At 43.1% G+C, this 16,306-nt stretch overlaps 1 protein-coding gene across 1 annotated transcript in view; it reads right to left on the bottom strand.

Moving 5' to 3' along the window:
• The window catches only part of LOC134225098 (putative uncharacterized protein DDB_G0277255), a 506,490-nt gene that overhangs the window by 330,923 nt on the left and 159,261 nt on the right, over nucleotides 1-16,306 (bottom strand). The window contains exon 3 of the mRNA XM_062704885.1: nucleotides 5,928-6,640. Coding sequence (XP_062560869.1) covers nucleotides 5,928-6,286 — 359 coding nt within the window. The 5' untranslated portion in view covers nucleotides 6,287-6,640. The remainder of the gene's footprint in view (nucleotides 1-5,927; nucleotides 6,641-16,306) is intronic.

Genomic DNA, 16,306 nt, shown 5'->3' with positions numbered 1-16,306 from the left:
ATATATACAGTCCACCAAATATTTTTATATTTTTTTTTGGGCCGAATTTCTATGTGAAATGCACTTTTGGTGGATTTATTTTCAAGCCAGTGACGCAACCCAGATAGGCGTCCCGCGTTTCCCAGGACGCTTGCTGGTCACATTAGCCGTGTTCCAACAACACCACTAGGCAATTAATTGCATATTATTCGGCAACTCGGCCGTACGAAAACCATTTTTTTGTTAAATATCTTGGCTGTGCATATGCACAGCATATGTTTCGAAATGGACAAATTGATATGAAATTTGCGAAAAAGAATCCACGTGTCTTGGAGGGACTCGAACCCTCAACCTCCTACTCTCTAGATAGGCGTGATAACCCCTACACAACAAGACCACTTAAAGGTCACGTTTGCGGAAAAGCCATCAGAATCCGAGTACCAACCTCCACCGCGGTTAGCTCTCTTTTTGCAAATTGAATATCTTTCGGATGCTTGATTTGTCCAATCTCCACATGTGCTTTACTATTGTATACCCACAGCCAAGCGAGTGCACATTGTTTATTAAACGAGAGGATCGCACTCCATGCCCCCCAGGAACTGTCTGGGCGGGACGGTATAGAATGCGAATTCAATCGCACTCTGCTGTGCCAAAGGCTTGCTTGGCTAAAGCATTTGATGAGTTTGATTGCCTTAACGTAAGCGGTCGCGTGTACTCAGACGACTAATGACGGTGAAAGACCGACACTTGATGTGGTCTTGTTGTGTAGGGGTTATCACGCCTATCTAGAGAGTAGGAGGTTGAGGGTTCGAGTCCCTCCAAGACACGTGGATTCTTTTTCGCAAATTTCATATCAATTTGTCCATTTCGAAACATATGCTGTGCATATGCACAGCCAAGATATTTAACAAAAAAATGGTTTTCGTACGGCCGAGTTGCCGAATAATATGCAATTAATTGTAATCAAGTGTCGGTCTTTCACCGTCATTAGTCGTCTGAGTACACGCGACCGCTTACGTTAAGGCAATCAAACTCATCAAATGCTTTAGCCAAGCAAGCCTTTGGCACAGCAGAGTGCGATTGAATTCGCATTCTATACCGTCCCGCCCAGACAGTTCCTGGGGCATGGAGTGCGATCCTCTCGTTTAATAAACAATGTGCACTCGCTTGGCTGTGGGTATACAATAGTAAAGCACATGTGGAGATTGGACAAATCAAGCATCCGAAAGATATTCAATTTGCAAAAAAGAGAGCTAACCGCGGTGGAGGTTGGTACTCGGATTCTGATGGCTTTTCCGCAAACGTGACCTTTAAGTGGTCTTGTTGTGTAGGGGTTATCACGCCTATCTAGAGAGTAGGAGGTTGAGGGTTCGAGTCCCTCCAAGACACGTGGATTCTTTTTCGCAAATTTCATATCAATTTGTCCATTTCGAAACATATGCTGTGCATATGCACAGCCAAGATATTTAACACCACTAGGCCTTCCTCTAACTCTACCTGCCACCATGTACTTTGTCTTGGTAGAGTTAATGGTTAAGCCTATCCTCGCCGTCTCCCAGAGTAGACGAAAATAGCTCAACAATATCAAATGTTGATAAGATAGCAAAATGAGATATGGACATGATTGATATAAGAGATAAAAGATCACACGACAATATCAATATTTTGCAAGTATGCTTTTTGTAATAAATAATCAATATCATGCGCCATTAGTTTGTTCTTATCCATAGCATATCTAATTATTTAAATGATATTTCAGTGCAAATTTATGATATTTATTGTCCTCTGATCTTTTATCTCTTATATCAATCAAGTCCATATCATGTTCTGTTATTCTGTTCATGGCTTCTGCCCGGGTTCCTCTTCAGTGGGGCAAAAGCCTCCACTAGTGCTCTGCGATCGATTCCAATAAGGTCGATGTCGCCCACAAAGCCTCTGCACTCCAGATCTCCTAATAGCGCCTTCGAGTGCAATGTTGAGCAATAAATTTGAAAGTGCATCACCCTGCTTCAATCCGTCTACGGTCACCAACGAGGTTGACACTCTGTCTGCAATCCGAATACATGATTTCGAGCCATCCAGCGTTGCACGTATCAGTCTAATCAGTTTCGCCGGAAAACCATGTTCGGACATTATCTGCCACAGCCCATTTCTCTTCACTGAATCGAACGCTGCTTTGAAATCAATGAACAGATGGTGAGGATAATCATCTGATCCGTCGTTGATCGGCCCTCACGAAAACCTGCCTGGTATTCGCCGACGAAGGACCCCTCAAGCGGTCTCAGTCTGTTAAACTGGATACGCACCAGGATTTTGTACGCCGAGTTCAGAAGGGCGATCCCTCTGTTATTGGCACACTCTAGTATGTGCCCTTTCTTATAGATTGGGCATATCAGACCATCCAACAAACCGGCAGGCAGTTCTTCATTCTACCATAATTTCTGGATAATGTGGTGGATTGATTGATGCAGCTGCTCACTTCCATGTTTGAGAAACTCGACTGGGATCTCGTCCTTCCCAGCAGCTTTACTGTTTTTCAGCTTGTTCAGAGCCTTCCTAACCTTGTCCAGCGTTGGTGATATCACAGCTTGATCGTCGCCGACTATGTCCATCCTGCTCCTTAATGCCCCCCTTTTTCACCGTTCAACAAATCTTCGAAGAGCTTCTTCCACCTAGCTGCCATCATAGTATTGTCTGTCGGCAAATTCCCCTCTCGGTCACATGGCACATGGCGGGCACTGGCGTAGTCTTATGCAGCGCGCCATTGACAGTTGCGTAAAACCTCCGCATATCGTTTCTATCCATGTTCTCCTGCACTTCAGCTATCACACTCTCTTCGTTTTGTCTTTTTTTTCTGCGGTGGATTCGTTTCTCTTCTGCCGTTGCTACACTGTACCGCTCTCTGTTGGAACGGGTACGAGCCACTAGCATTCGACCCCTAGCAACATTTTTCTCGTCCATCTCTCGCTGGCACTCCTCATCAAACAAACCAGTCAATGGAGTTAATTATAAACACGTAACTCAATCTTAGGCTGGTTTCGAACCCGGCTCTAGAGCGCTGATTAATTAGGAAAGAAGCGGATACGAATTTGGTGGATCTGCTGAACCCTCTGACTGATTAGAGCTCTGTGCAAAGGTGAGATTCCAATCGGAATGTTTGAACAAAAACGAATTCGGAACTCATAAGAAGAAGCAAAAATATGTTTTTACCATTTTTTTGGGAAACGACTGTGGGGTTTAATCATATACTAATTACCTGCGTAGCCGTTAATTAATGATCTATGAGCAAAAATATGTTTTACTTCAGTACCTATGCCGAATTGGTCATTTGAAATGTGAGAAATTAGGAGTGAGAAGAGAGACGTCTCAATTCTCATTCTTTCGGCCAAACTACCAAACAAACCTTTCGGCAAAACAACATTTTCGGCCAAATGACCCTTTCGGCCAAATTATCCTTTCGGTCTAATGACCCTTTCGCTAAAATGGTTTGTTCGGCCAAATGGTATATTCGGCCAAAAAACCTTCTACCTAGTGGCATTCGGCCAAACAACCCTTCCCCCTTTTTTGTAACACAAACTGTTTCTCAGCCCATAGTCCGATCTGCCAAATTTTCAATAAGAATCGAAGGAACAGGATTCCTCATCGAATGCAACTTGTTGGGAGCTCAACCGATTTGAGAAAATGTGCCTGAAAACGTGCGCTAGATTTTTTGAAACGCTTTTTCACAAAGCAATGTATTTTGGCCATAACTTCCAAACCCATAGCCTTATCTGGCCTTTTTTAAATAGTAAAGAATTCTCCGTCGAATACACATCGGTTGAGTGTGAGTGAGAGTAAGCTAGAGTTTTTTACACGCTTTTTCATTAAAAAAAATGTATTTCGGCCATAATTTCCGAGCTCATAGTCCTATCTGGCCAATTTTCAATAGGGCACAATGGGACTGGATTTTGCGTCGAATGCAACTTGTAGCAAGCAAATCGGGTAAGGATAAGCGACAGAATGCGTAGAAGTAGATAACGGCAGCATGCTGATGGGCTTTTCTGAAGCGATATGAGTATGGAGGAGAGTTTGCGCATCTGCAGCCACCCAGATGGATACCCATTCCAGTCCCGTGTTGCTTCCGATTGAGGGCATCCAGATGGCCGCGAGACAGTCAGCATGATCCTCCTCTCTGCTTGAGTATCCGTTCGTTGATAGTCCATGGTTGGAAAAAGGTTACAGGGGGTCACAATATCTTGTTCGAATTCTTTGGTGGTCCGTGGAGGTGCAGTGGAGGATGTCCAGTTCTGTTCCCGATTTCCAGTTGGAGCACGGCTTATGGTTCAGGACAACCCCAGCGTTTCATCCCTGGCCAGCAATAGCAGATGATGTATTTCGTTGACTGGATAATGGCGTCGGGTTTTTCGCGATATTAATGCAAGCGAGCGGTGCTGAAACATCCTTCTCTCTGGTTGAGTCGTTGAACTTTGTGTTTTTCAATTTAAGTTAATTAAATTTTAAAGCACAAACTATTTTGCGTCTACTTGAGTTTCGTTTATTTTTATCTTCGAAAGATTATGGTTCCGCGATTCAATGGTATTCACGAGTACTAAAAATAATCATGAATAAACTCGTTGGAGCGATTATCCTCTACCGTGTAAACCATCTATGATGTGGTGCACATAGAAGTCGGTCCCCCTCGATGCAGTAATCCCTCAATAGGATTTATGCCAGAATAGATCATTTTCTTATTTAAACATTGGTAATGACATAATTCTTCATAAAATAACATTAAAATAATTAGCTCGATGGTGACAGAATATGGATATAAGTATGATAGCTCCTAAACCAATCTAATACTGCACCCCGCGCAACACTTTTACCTTCAGCACTCGGAGCTCGTTTCACTGCAAGAGACCATTGAATAATGAATCAAATTGCTCATAATGCGCTATTTACTCCTGCGATCCCACTTCCCTCATAACGATCACGTAAATTAGCTGTTTATTCAGCCGCGATAATGTAATGAATTGAAATCCATTACTCCTAACCTAACAACTCGCAGCACATTACTTTCAGAAACCAATCCGCCTCCCACCCGTAGAATTATGTGTCGCAGCGAATTCATCCCCCCGGGGGTCATCCTTTTCTCGGGTCGGAAAGCACAAATTAGCATTTCAGATTAGCTGTCAGCCGGTTAAATTAGTTAGCCCGGGATCGATACCACCAATCGTCCAACCAACGAACCAGCCATCACATCGCCACAAAGATTTATTACGCAAAAAGCATCAATCTCAATCTGTGTGCCCGTCTCGATCCGGGATGCCTGCTGATGCTGTAGAAATGATTTGTGTTCTGGGTCTGCTAAATGCTGCTCCTCTTGGTTCGCCGTATTCCTTGGGAAAACGTTGATGCTGTGTCGGTCGATGACCGGTACAGAAATGTCCGCAGATCCAGCCGGAAGCAAAACCAATAAGCTGTTCCAATCAATTTCAAATCACTGACCGGCTATTGCTCGATGGGTGAAGAAATATTGCACTTTGTGGTTGCAGCTGATAGATTTTATTGAGTGCGCTTGTGGTACTATGTGTGGCACAAAATCCATTAACTTGCGAAAGATTGGTATTGATTTGGAAAAGAAAGTAAGAAGCAATAAATGTTCATGAAACAGTCCTGAGATATAAAATTCTAGTTGAAAATTTTTAGAACAAATAATAAAATAATAAAAAAATAATATTGTAAAAGCCCACAAAAAATTCTAAAGAATTTCCATAAAATTGCTTTTTTTTAATTTTCACTGCAAGCTATTTTCACGCTTTTTAAATGCTTTTAAAATTACAATACAAATGCTCCAAATAAATGAATCAAGGTATACTTTTTTTAAAAACACAACCCATCAATGACAAAACTTGCTCTAACGAAAGCTCAATGTCCGCTTTCAAAACTTGATATGTACTTGTATCACCTACCTTAGTTTCCTATTTTTATGCACCGAAATGATAACGAGTGCATTTCCTAGCACAGCCCCGATGATGATCGATCCGAAGATTAAGCTTTTCATACACAGTACTCCCACCTCGAAGAAACGGTCCTCGTCGGGAGTGGAGAGCGCGGTGGTCGTCCGGTTGGCAGCCGTGCTGATCAGATCCGTAACGGTGGCCGTGTCGGAAACTGACCCCGTCCCATTGCCGTCATAAAACTGGTACGCTGATGACGCGTTTCCGACAACCGTAGACGAGTTGGCCACCAGCAGCAGCGGATCTAGCGTAGCCGCCGTCACCGGCTTGGGAACTATTTCCGCTCCGGCCAGCATTGCTCTGAGCGCCATCAACAAGATGCTAACGATTTGGCGCTCCTTGTTGCCATTGAACTTCACTTTCTCACGCCCCAGGACACGCGATTCAGCTATTTACAACCAACGGCACCATGCCAAACAAGCAGCAGCTTTACACACATTCACACATTCTCGAAAAGATTGCGTCGACTTTTGGCTCACTCTTTGCCCCGACACTCACGCTTCTCCCTTCGGTATTTATTGCACACTCTTAACACTAATTATGTGGGTAATTAAATTATTATTACTTTTTCACTTGCGAGTGCTTCTCCTGGCTTTTTCCTTCACGACACTTATCGCAACTCTGCAGGGTGCTCCCATCTGGCCCGGTGCAAGCACACGTTCACCCTGAAACGACACAAAATAATACCGAGTTTAGTATACATGTAGAGAGTCGTATGTGCTGAGAGGTAGATATGTGGAAACATATTTTATATAGTAGGAGACTTGGCAATTCATCGTATAGAGTGGTTAACCGTAGAATATTTTATGGACTTATCATGGGGTATGGAATTTTAACTACAATTCAATTAATTTAAACAATTGATATCATTGAACAATAGTTGAATGGTTATAAGTTAAATATTCAACATTATAATTTTACACTCAACCCTTTCTTTACGTCACACGTAAAAAGAATGTTTGCTAAAATTTCTAGTATTTCACTAAATTTATTGATCGTTGGATACTTTTAAATACATTCACTTGCGTCTTACTTGAGGTATTATAATATCTCTCCAAATCCAGGCAAATGAGATGTTTTAGGATTATCATTGCCATTCGCTTGTAAGGTGAATTTGTAGCCAACTACGCTACGGAACCTCCTAACATGATGAAGTATGGGAAATATATTTTAAAATGCTTTCAAAATGCTATTGACAGTCATATACATTTTTTAAAGATTAAAATATAAGAAAAACTACATAAAATAATTGAACTTCTGTGAACTATTGAGTTCAACACCGCACTTCCTAATTCACACTTCTCACTTCGCACTGTGAAAGTGAGAACTGTGTAGTATGAAATGAGAAGTGAAACGTCTTGTGTCTTACTTCTCACTTCTCACTCCTCATTTCTTACTTTTCACAAGGCACTTGTCACTTTACACTTCGCACTTTTTACTTTTCGCAGTGAGAAGCGAGAAGTGAGAAATTAGGAGTGAGATGTGAGAGTGAGACGTCTTGCTTGTCACTCCTCACTCCTCGTTTTCGGCTTCTTATTACTTCCTTCTCACTAATTAATCCCCATTTCTTATTATGGAAAGTAAAAAATGTATTCCCATTTCCCAATTCTAACTGTGAAAAGTGAAACGTCTTTTTGTTTTTCATTCCTCATTTTCCATTTCTCACTTCGCACTTGTCACTTCAAACTTTATACTACACTACACTACACTTTATACTTTTCGATTTTCAGAGTGAGAAGTGAAAAATTAGAAATGAGGAGTGTGAAGTGCAAAGTGAGTCGTCTTACTCTTTACTACTCGTTCGTCATTTCTCGTTTTCGTGCTTGTCATTCTTGCCAAGTTCTGCTATCGCAAATTTGATAAATTCTATTGATTTCAATATTAAGCCATCTTGCTTGTTCAAACTCCTTTTTAATACCCTACATATTATTAAAAGGCGTTACGCAAAATAAAATAGAGCAAGACATAGCAGTGACCAGAAATAGAGTGTCAATGAATGTCAATTCCCATTCCGACTACAACAATCACCCGCCATGATTGAGGCAATAATTTTCTCGATTGACAATAAAAAAAAAACTAACCATTCATTACCGTTTGACAACTTTCGCCTTCCACATCGTCAACCACCCCGCTTGACATCTGGCAGAAATACCTGCTGCAAACATCCTACACCCATCCCATTCTCTTCGACTACCGACCGAATGACGGACCATTCAAAAGCGATTCAATATCATCCCCATCCCCACAACCGTTCCGAAAAGTGTATCCACAACACAACACTAGGTATAGAGCGTCGACCACCCACCGATAACGACCGGCACGGATGTCACACCACGTGCTCGATTCCCACCGTAGCAATCATTGTTCTTCCCAGGGTACTGTCGTCGTTCGTTGAGAGGTTAAACTTTGGTCAGATTGAATTGCTCGATTTTTCCTTTCTCCGGGGAACACCAACTGTTAGAGGGACACGAAACGCAGCGTGAGGCATCCACAAAATTGCCGCTGATAACTCGGTTATTCGCTAATGTAGATCTCAGAAGGATAGTAATGATGTCGAGTATCTCCACGGACACAATCATTATTCCGAAAGCTCCCACAACAATAATCCCGCGCGTAATATATTCGAACTGGCTTCGCGAACCGGTGGTTTTTCGTATACTGAACGAGGTGTGTATGGTGGTGCAACCACGGTGCTGCTGCTGGTTCGTCAGGAAGCTTCGCTTCAAAACACAGTTGATGGATGCAGCGGCACATTTCCCAACCAAGTGACTGGTGGTGGCCGCCGGTGTAGGAACATCGAGCATCAACTGAAGCGGAAAGCGAAGGGGAGGGTGTTGCATTATGCACTAGAGGAATAACTGATTAAATTTAGGTGACAAACTGGTCAGGACGAAGTCCAAAGCAAACTAACTGTTGGAACTAGAGCAATCGCCGTTTTCACTCAGTCGATAAAATGCGTGAGCTTGAACACGTGAAAAATGAAACAAATAATTTATCATATGAGGAAAACTTTACCGTCTCGGTTTGTTTTGTATCATTTTCACCAACTAGCAGAGCAAAATAGCGAAGAATGTTGTTGCAAAATGTTTGCCATATCTACGCAACGCGGGTGCGCACATGTACCATATCTGTGGGAGAAGGTGTTCTATTGTGGCGTTTTGGTAAATGAGCTGCAGTGGGGTGCAACAATGTTGTAGTAGGAGGTAATTAAATTTAGCCAGTATGTAGCGTCCCCATAGTTGCAAAATTTTAGCTAATTAATCGTCAAGCTAAGTGAAGGCGCAGATGCTACGGCAACTTTGTGCTTTACATGTTAGTGAATGAAAGCACTCGGTGCAAATAAGGTGTATGAATTTGTTTATCGTGTGGCAAGCACAGTGACATTCAATGTCCTGAGAAGCCGAAAGATCCGAAAGATCGATCCCGAAAGATTCTTTTCACGAATGGAATTCTACCCACAACTGTATCTAGCATGGTGCTAATTTCTAGCTGAACACGTGCGAAAAACGTTGCGGGAAAATATTTTTGTGAGGCACATTTGGCCATTCCGGAGGAATTCCTGGAGGAACTTCCGGAGGAATTCCTGGAGGAACTTCCGGAGGAATTCCTGGAGGAATATCCGGAGCAATTCCTGGAGGAACTTCCGGAGGAATTCCTGGAGGAACTTCCGGCGGAATTCCTGGAGGATCTTCCGGAGGAATTCCTGGAGGATCTTCCGGAGGAATTCCTGGAGGAACTTCCGGAGGAATTCCTGGAGGAACTTCCGGAGGAATTCCTGGAGGAACTTCCGGAGGAATTCCTGGAGGAACTTCCGGAGGAATTCCTGGAGGAACTTCCGGAGGAATTCCTGGAGGAACTTCCGGAGGAATTCCTGGAGGAAGTTTCGGAGGAATTCCTGGAGGAACTTCCGGAGGAATTCCTGGAGGAACTTCCGGAGGAATTCCTGGAGGAACTTCCGGAGGAATTCCTGGAGGAACTTGAGGAGGAATTCCTGGAGGAACTTGAGGAGGAATTCCTGGAGAAACTTCCGGAGGAATTCCTGGAGGAACTTCCGGAGGAATTCCTGGAGGAACTTCCGGAGGAATTCCTGAAGGAACTTCCGGAGGAATTCCTGGAGGAACTTCCGGAGGAATTCCTGGAGGAACTTGTGGAGGAATTCCTGGAGGAACTTCCGGAGGAATTCCTGGAGGAACTTCCGGAGGAATTCCTGGAGGAACTTCCGGAGGAATTCCTGGAGGAACTTGTGGAGGAATTCCTGGAGGAACTTCCGGAGGAATTCCTGGAGGAACTTCCGGAGGAATTCCTGGAGGAACTTCCGGAGGAATTCCTGGAGGAACTTCCGGAGGAATTCCTGGAGGAACTTCCGGAGGAATTCCTGGAGGAACTTCCGGAGGAATTCCTGGAGGAACTTCCGGAGGAATTCCTGGAGGAACTTCCGGAGGAATTCCTGGAGGAACTTCCGGAGGAATTCCTGGAGGAACTTCCGGAGGAATTCCTGGAGGAACTTCCGGAGGAATTCCTGGAGGAACTTCCGGAGGAATTCCTGGAGGAACTTGAGGAGGAATTCCTAGAGGATTTTCGGGAGGAATCCCTAAAGGAACTTCAGGAGGAACTCCAAGATGAACTTCCGGAGGAATTCCTAGAGGAACTTCCGGAGGAATTCCTGGAGGAACTTCCGGAAAAATTCCTGGAGGAACTTCCGGAGGAATTCGTGGAGGAACTTCCAGAGGAATTCGTAGAGAAACTACCGTAGGAATTCCTAGAGGAACATCCTGAGGAACTTCCGTAGGAACTCCTAGAGGAACTGCCAGAGGAATCCCTAGAGGAACTTCCGGAGGAATTCCAAGATGAACTTCCGGAGGAATTCCTAGAGGAACTTCCGGAGGAATTCCTAGAGGAACTTCCGGAGGAATTCCTAGAGGAACTTCCGGAGGAATTCCTAGAGGAACTTCCGGAGGAATTCCTAGAGGAACTTCCGGAGGAATTCCTAGAGGATTTTCGGGAGGAATCCCTAGAGGAACTTCAGGAGGAACTCCAAGATGAACTTCCGGAGGAATTCCTAGAGGAACTTCTGGAGGAATTCCTGGAGGAACTTCAGGAGGAACTCCAAGATGAACTTCCGGAGGAATTCCTAGAGGAACTTCCGAAGGAATTCCTGAAGGAACTTCCGGAGAAATTCCTGGAGGAACTTCCGGAGGAATTCGTGGAGGAACTTCCAGAGGAATTCGTAGAGAAACTACCGTAGGAATTCCTAGAGGAACATCCTGAGGAACTTCCGGAGGAACTCCTAGAGCAGCGGTTCTCAACCTAGGGTACCTGTACCCCTGGGGGTACCTTCGCCGGGCCCAGGGAGTACCTCGGATAAAATGCGTAATGGCGGATTTTAATCAAAACCTATTGATGAAGTTTTGATAAATGTATAATTTTATTTTTATTTCAAAATTTTGTCTTATCTATATATATAAAAATGAATTTCCGTCTGTCTGAACCTTATGGACTCGGAAACTACTGAACCGATCGGCGAGAAAATTTGTATACAGAGGTTTTTGGGGCCGGGGAAGGTTCTTAAGATGGTTCGAGACCCCTCCCCGCTTTGGAAAGGGGGGCTCCCATACAAATGAAACAGAAATATCTGCATAATTTGAGGACATAATTTGAGGAACTTCCAGAGGAATTCCTGGAGGAATTCGTAGAGAAACTACCGTAGGAATTCCTAGAGGAACATCCTGAGGAACTTCCGTAGGAACTCCTAGAGGAACTGCCAGAGGAATCCCTAGAGGAACTTCCGGAGGAATTCCAAGATGAACTTCCGGAGGAATTCCTAGAGGAACTTCCGGAGGAATTCCTAGAGGAACTTCCGGAGGAATTCCTAGAGGAACTTCCGGAGGAATTCCTAGAGGAACTTCCGGAGGAATTCCTAGAGGATTTTCGGGAGGAATCCCTAGAGGAACTTCAGGAGGAACTCCAAGATGAACTTCCGGAGGAATTCCTAGAGGAACTTCTGGAGGAATTCCTGGAGGAACTTCAGGAGGAACTCCAAGATGAACTTCCGGAGGAATTCCTAGAGGAACTTCCGAAGGAATTCCTGGAGGAACTTCCGGAGAAATTCCTGGAGGAACTTCCGGAGGAATTCGTGGAGGAACTTCCAGAGGAATTCGTAGAGAAACTACCGTAGGAATTCCTAGAGGAACATCCTGAGGAACTTCCGGAGGAACTCCTAGAGCAGCGGTTCTCAACCTAGGGTACCTGTACCCCTGGGGGTACCTTCGCCGGGCCCAGGGAGTACCTCGGATAAAAATGCGTAATGGCGGATTTTAATCAAAACCTATTGATGAAGTTTTGATAAATGTATAATTTTATTTTTATTTCAAAATTTTGTCTTATCTATATATATAAAAATGAATTTCCGTCTGTCTGAACCTTATGGACTCGGAAACTACTGAACCGATCGGCGAGAAAATTTGTATACAGAGGTTTTTGGGGCCGGGGAAGGTTCTTAAGATGGTTCGAGACCCCTCCCCGCTTTGGAAAGGGGGGCTCCCATACAAATGAAACAGAAATATCTGCATAATTTGAGATCTAATCAGAGAGTAAATCAATTTTAGGCGAAACGAAGTTTGTCGGGTCTGCTAGTACATAATATGCATGGCGATCAGTAACTCAAAGACTATAGAATACTTTCCTCAACAACCAGCACAGTGGATGAAGTGCTTGAAAGCAAAGATCAAAAGGACAGAACGACGAATGAAAAATTTTCAAAAATCTTCTATGCAATCTACCTGATCGAAATAAAATGTTGAATTATATGTTAAGAATATTCTCCTGAACTGAAACTTAGAGTCTACACGTTCGGAAGCCTCCATTTTAAACGCTTTTTCCGAAAAGCTCAGCTGCTTCGAAAGCCTCCTTCTTGACAGCTCGGAGGATTTCTTTCAAGAGGATTGGAGGACTACTTTCAAGAGGTTCGGAAATCTACTTTCAAGAGGTTCAGATACCTCCTATTAAGAGGCCCGGAAGCCCCCTTTTAAGAAGCCCAGAAGCCTTTTTTAAAGAGGTTCAGAAACCTTCTTTCAAGAAGCTGGGAAGCCTACTTTCAAGAGGCTCGGAAACCTCTTTTCAAGTGGCTCGGAAGCCTCTTTTGAAGAGGTTCGGAAACTTCTCTTCAAGTGATTCTGAAGCCTTCTTCCAAGAGGCCTGTAAGCTTCTTTTTGAAAGGCCCGGAAGTCTCCTATCAAGAGGCCCGGAAGTCTCCTATCAAGAGGCCCGGAAGTCTCCTATCAAGAGTCTTGGAAGCCTTCTTTCAAGAGGCCTGGAAGCTTCCTTTTAACCCTTATGCGGCCAACAAAAAAAACACACGTGGATGGCCGACAGGGTACCCGTGTTCCCATAAATTGATATTATCATAACTTCAACAATTTTCAACCGATTTGGATAATTTTGACAGTTTTGGAAACAGAAACTCATATACTTTTTGCCCATTGTCAAGGTTTACAGCTTATGCCCATGGTTATACAAGAAATCTTTGAAGTAAGGCTTAAGAGTCTACACGCGTAATCAAAGGCCATCCAACAAGTTTCAAATATGCTACAAGCTCTTTGCGCTTCTTAGAATTGAAGGTGTTCACAGTATATGCTTTGAGTAATGCAAAAATCCCTGAAATGAGGTCTTAGTCATCTGAAAAATCTCTGGAGTAAAGCCTAAAGATCTACTCGCGTAACCAAAGGCCTATTATGCATATTCAAATACGGTACATGCTCTTTGTGGTACTTAGCATAGAATTCGTTCACATTATATGTTCCGAGTCATCCGAGAAATCTCTGGAGTAAGTCCTTAAGGTCTACACTCGTAACCATGGGTCTATGGACTTGTCTCAAAAGTGGTACAAGCTCTTTGCGCATCTTGAAATCAAATAAGATCACTACATATGTTCTGCGTTATCGAAGAAATCTCTCGGATAAGTCTTCTGGCGCCTTCATTGCATATGTTCATGGTCATCCAAGAAAACCCTGGAAAAGGCCTCAAGATCTACACGCTTAACCAAAGATCTTTCAGATTTTTTCAAAAGTGTTACATGCCCTTTGTGGTACATAGAATAGATTGCGTCCATTGCATAGGTTCATGGTCATCCAAGAAAACCCTGGAATAGGCCTTTAAATCTGCATGGCTACCCAGAGATCTTTTGGCTTGTTTCAAAAGTGGTACATGCCCTTTGTGATACATAGAATAGAATACGTCCATTGCATATGTTTATGATGTTCCAAGAAAATGCCAGAATAGGCCTCAGGATCTTCACACGTAACCAGATACCTTTCAGATTGTTTCAAAAGTGACATATTCCCTTTGTGGTACATAGAATATACCGCTTTCATTGCATATGTTCATGGGTATCCAAGAGAACACTTGAACAATCCTCAAGAACTTCACGCGTAACCAGAGTTCTTTCGGCCTATTTGAATAGTTATACATGCCTTTTATGGTACGTAGAATAGAATGCACCCATTTCAAATGTTCATGGTCATCCAAGAAAACCCTGAAGTAAGGCATTAGGATCTACACCAGAGATATATCAGCCTGTTTGAAATTTGGTACATGCCTTTGGGGCCCATGAATAAAATGCGTTCATGGTATATGCTAATGGTCATCCTATAAATTTAAGGAGTAAGACTTCTAAGTTTTCGGTGGCACACCACTCGATACGGAAACAACGCACAATTTATTCACATTTTGCATTTCCAAAGAATAGTCAACTTCATATTAGTGATATGAATGAAGTTTTTATACTACCTGGAACCAACAACAACAAGACAACAATGACTACTTGGAATGCTAATATATCAAGATGAGGTTTCCATCTTGTTTATTCTTCAATAACTGCCCAGAGCTAATGACAACAACTTGAACTACTTAAAATGCAAACATATACCAATAGCCTTCCGTTCGTGGATTGATCTGCAGATCATTCCTATATGGAGTTCACAGACTATCTAGTACAATGGCAAAAACAAAAACTACAGCAGACGTTCGATAACTGCAAGTCATTTAACTGCAATGCTTTTTAACTGCAATTCGATAGTTGCAACAGTTTTACAGTTATCGGACCGCTAAACTTCAAACCGATCTCTGATTCAATGACAGCTGCAATGCGCTGCACATTTAGATGCACTTTTATTGCATCTGACGTCGATTGACAACCGTTTGACGTCTAGAGTGCGTTACAGTTATCGAACGGCATTCGATAACTGAAAAGTAAACATTTTGCGGTTATCGAACGGCTACTGTACTAGGAATGCGTATATTCACTCAGATGAAGTTAACCCAATTTTGTCACTCCCAGATTTTGTCTACCCCTGATTTTGCCTCACCCGATTTTATCACGTTTTCGACCCGATTTCGACAAAAAAACGGATTCCATTCACGTATTTTGCCTTGCCTTCATTACGGAGCCCACGACTATAACTATTTAAAATACAAACATATACCAAGATGGGGTCACAAAACTTGTTTATTCTTCGATAACTGCCTCCATTATGGAGATTGATCTACAGAACTTCGGTGGGGTTTGATCCCACGAAACCAGTACGCTAGACAGGTGTTTTCCCTACTAAGCTACGAAGGACCTCCGTCGTCCTCCGCAGCTTAGCGGGTACTGATGAAACCAAATTCACAGCACCGGGCATGTAGCCGAACTCTCGCAATACATTCTCAGAACTAACTCTCTCATATATGTTTTTGTACAATGCCAACCAAGTAGGATGAGTATTTAGTATTATCTGGCTCCTACACACTTGCTTCATCACCAACGGCGCTCGATGAAGTAGGGTTGTGTGAGATTGTGCCAGTTGGTCGTCAGATCCCAACCCGACCACATAAGCGAAGAGAGATCGCCTTTCGAGTTCAGTACATTCAAAGTTAATTGCCTATGTTCCGGGTATTGAGTCACCCGGAGTGGAAATTAATTACTATGTCTGAAACTCGATTATGCATATGCACAACATGTGATAGATTAAGTTCGGAAAAGGTATTGGAGGAAAACCGCTACCTTCCGTCCTTCCCAGTTATTCTTCAATAATTGCATCCGTAACGGAGGTTTATCCACCGACCTTGACTCTATGGAGTTCGTAGACTACCTGGAGCCCACGACAACAACAAGAATTACTTGGAATACAAACATATACCAAGAAAGGGTCACGCTACTTGTTTATTCTTCGATAACTGCCTCCATTACGGAGATTAATCCGAAGATCTTGACTGTATGGAGTTCGTAGACTACTTGGAACTCACGACAACTACAAGAACTACATGGAATACAAACATATATCAAGAAGGGGTCA

This window comes from Armigeres subalbatus, chromosome 1 (genome assembly GCF_024139115.2).
Source record: "Armigeres subalbatus isolate Guangzhou_Male chromosome 1, GZ_Asu_2, whole genome shotgun sequence".
NCBI classification, from domain to species: Eukaryota; Metazoa; Arthropoda; class Insecta; order Diptera; family Culicidae; genus Armigeres; species Armigeres subalbatus.
Note: the sequence above shows the minus strand (reverse complement) of the source record. Positions and strands in the feature narration are given on the sequence as shown.